This window comes from Ranitomeya imitator, chromosome 5 (assembly GCF_032444005.1).
Source record: "Ranitomeya imitator isolate aRanImi1 chromosome 5, aRanImi1.pri, whole genome shotgun sequence".
NCBI lineage: Eukaryota > Metazoa > Chordata > Amphibia > Anura > Dendrobatidae > Ranitomeya > Ranitomeya imitator.
The window spans coordinates 602,332,372-602,335,398 of NC_091286.1; the positions used below are offsets into that span (position 1 = coordinate 602,332,372).

General features: G+C 40.3%; 1 protein-coding gene across 1 annotated transcript; it reads left to right on the forward strand.

The window, feature by feature from the left end:
- The first annotated feature begins 666 nt into the window (after positions 1–666).
- LOC138638581 (piggyBac transposable element-derived protein 4-like) lies at positions 667–2,699 on the forward strand. Its single transcript, XM_069727982.1, has 2 exons — positions 667–1,024; positions 1,143–2,699. Exon 2 carries the CDS (start codon positions 1,165–1,167, stop codon positions 2,116–2,118), a length of 954 nt encoding a protein of 317 aa, XP_069584083.1. The 5' UTR covers positions 667–1,024; positions 1,143–1,164; the 3' UTR covers positions 2,119–2,699.
- Positions 2,700–3,027: the final 328 nt, after the last annotated feature.

The window sequence follows — 3,027 nt, forward strand, 5'->3', positions numbered from 1 at the left end:
CCAACCTCTTGTGCGGCACGGTATCAAACGCTTTGGAAAAATCGAGATATACCACGTCCAATGACTCACCGTGGTCCAGCCTATAGCTTACCTCTTCATAAAAACTGATTAGATTGGTTTGACAGGAGCGATTTCTCATAAACCCATGCTGATATGGAGTTAAACAGTTATCCTCATTGAGATAATCCAGAATATCATCCCTCAGAAACCTTTCAAATATTTTACCAACAATAGAGGTTAGACTTACTGGCCTATAATTTCCAGGTTCACTTTTAGAGCCCTTTTTGAATATTGGCACCACATTTGCTATGCGCCAGTCCTGCGGAACAGACCCTGTCGCTATAGAGTCCCTAAAAATAAGAAATAATGGTTTATCTATTACATTACTTAGTTCTCTTAGTACTCGTGGGTGTATGCCATCCGGACCCGGAGATTTATCTATTTTAATCTTATTTAGCCGGTTTCGCACCTCTTCTTGGGTTAGATAGGTGACCCTTAATATAGGGTTTTCATTGTTTCTTGGGATTTCACCTAGCATTTCATTTTCCACCGTGAATACCATGGAGAAGAAGGTGTTTAATATAGTTGTTAGTAATATCCAGTTGTTCATATATTTTTATGTTATAGGCATCTCGTATAGCAACGCTTTTTTTGTGACTACCCCAGATTCACGTACCTGGGGCCTTTGAGGCCTGCTTTGGTTTACATGTACTCCTCAGTCTTTTTGTCTGTACTGTTGTTGGGGAAGAACTTATGACTCAGTCTTTATGACTATTGGTCGATGGCTGTTGCTGGGAAGAGTGTGGATTCTGCCTGACATGGTAATGTGATCCTGGAAGGGAGTTTCCCCTCACAAAGTAACGTGATTATGATGTCAGTACAGGTCCTTTAGTCCTAAATCCTAGTTGCTGGAGAGGAGACTTTGGAGGAAGAAGTCAGCTTTCTTTGGTCTGTAACAAAGAACCTTTCTGAGCTCCAAAACCAGAGGCTTCTACTACACTTACAAGAAAGTGATCTGTTGAAGGTAAGAGTAGGGGGGCTGTACTTTACCCTAAGCACACAAACACTAACAAAGTCTTAGCACACACAGTGTATAGTGCACAAGCCTGATTGTAATCTTTATTTTTTACTTTTCATTTTAGTTTACTCACATCTAAGATTACAATGGCACAGTCTACATCAAGGGGATTGACTGTCCAAGAAATTGAGGCGATTATTTTCAATAGTGATGAAGACAATGACATTTCTTTGTCGGATGAAGAGTATATTCCACCAGCTAATGTATCAACTTCATCGTCCAGCGATTCCTCAGATGATGAAGAAGTAATGGATCCAGCAGAATGTGCAAGTAGAACATCTAAAACAAATGTTTTTTGGAACAGTACTGCTGTGGCTCATGCACGCACCCCATCACATAACATTATTAGAGTTCCTCAAGGAGCTGTCGGAATTTCCCAATTCATGTCCAAAAAAGATGTTTTCAGTAAATTTGTTTCAGATGATATTGCAGATGAGGTAGTTTTGTGTACGAATGTGGAAGGTAAACGTATTGCTTCGGAAAAAAAAAAAACTTGGAAAAATTTAACTAAAGAGGAACTATATGCCTATATTGGCCTTACTCTTCTGGCAGGGTCGACTAAATCATATGGTGTGCCAATCAGAGTGTTATTTCTGAACCCATTTGCAGATCCACATTACAAAGCCACTATGTCCGTAGATAGATTTGAGGCTATTCAGAGATGCATTCGTTTTGATGAAAAGAGAACTCGGCCTGTGAGGTTGGCAAACGATAAATTAGCGCCTATTAGCTATATATGGAATCTTTTTATCAAGAACTGTTACAAACTTTACAATTCTAGCGAATATGTGACAGTGGACGAACAACTTCTTGCCTTTAGGGGACGTTGCAAATTTATCCAATATATGCCCAGTAAGCCAGCTAAATACGGCATAAAAATTTTCTGGATGTGCGATTCAGCAACTTATTATGGGATGAATGGCATGATTTACTGTGGAAAAGAAGCTGACGCTCCAGTCCAGAAAGATCTATGTTCCAAACATAGTGAAAACACTAGCTTTACCAATTTTCCATTCTGGAAAAAATATCACTATGGATAATTATTTTACTAATTTAGAACTGGCCAATTTTTTGCTTCAGAAACAACTAACACTTGTTGGTACAATGAGACCAAACCGCCGCGAAATTCCACCAATAATGAAGCACAATGCACAGCGACCAATCTACGAGAGTGTATTCGGTTTCTGCAATGAGGCAACAATGGTGTCCTATAAAGCCAAGAAAGAAAAATCTGTGATATTACTGAGCACAATGCATCACGATGAAAGTATTGACACCAATGACAGGAAACAAAAACCTGAAATTATACTTCATTATAATAAGACAAAAGGAGGTGTCGACAAGATGGACGAAATGATTACTGAATATTCGTGTAAAAGGCAGACTAAACGTTGGCCTGTTGCCCTTTTTTCCAATATCCTTGATGTGTCAGCCCTCAATAGCTATATTATTATTATTATTATTATTATTTATTATTATAGCGCCATTTATTCCATGGCGCTTTACATGTGAGGAGGGGTATGCATAATAAAACAAGTACAATAATCTTTAACAATACAAGTCACAACTGGTACAGGAGGAGAGAGGACCCTGCCCGCGAGGGCTCACAATCTACAAGGGATGGGTGAGGATACAGTAGGTGAGGGTAGAGCTGGCTGTGCAGCGGTTTGGTCAATCGGTGGTTACTGCAGGTTGTAGGCTTGTCGGAAGAGGTGGGTCTTCAGGTTCTTTTTGAAGGTTTCGATGGTAGGCGAGAGTCTGATATGTTGTGGTAGAGCATTCCAGAGTAGGGGGGATGCACGAGAGAAATCTTGTATGCGATTGTGGGAAGAGGAGATAATAGGGGAGTAGAGAAGGAGATCTTGTGAGGATCGGAGGTTGCGTGCAGGAAAGTACCGGGAGACGAGGTCGCAGATGTATGGAGGAGACAGGTTGTGGATGGCTTTGTA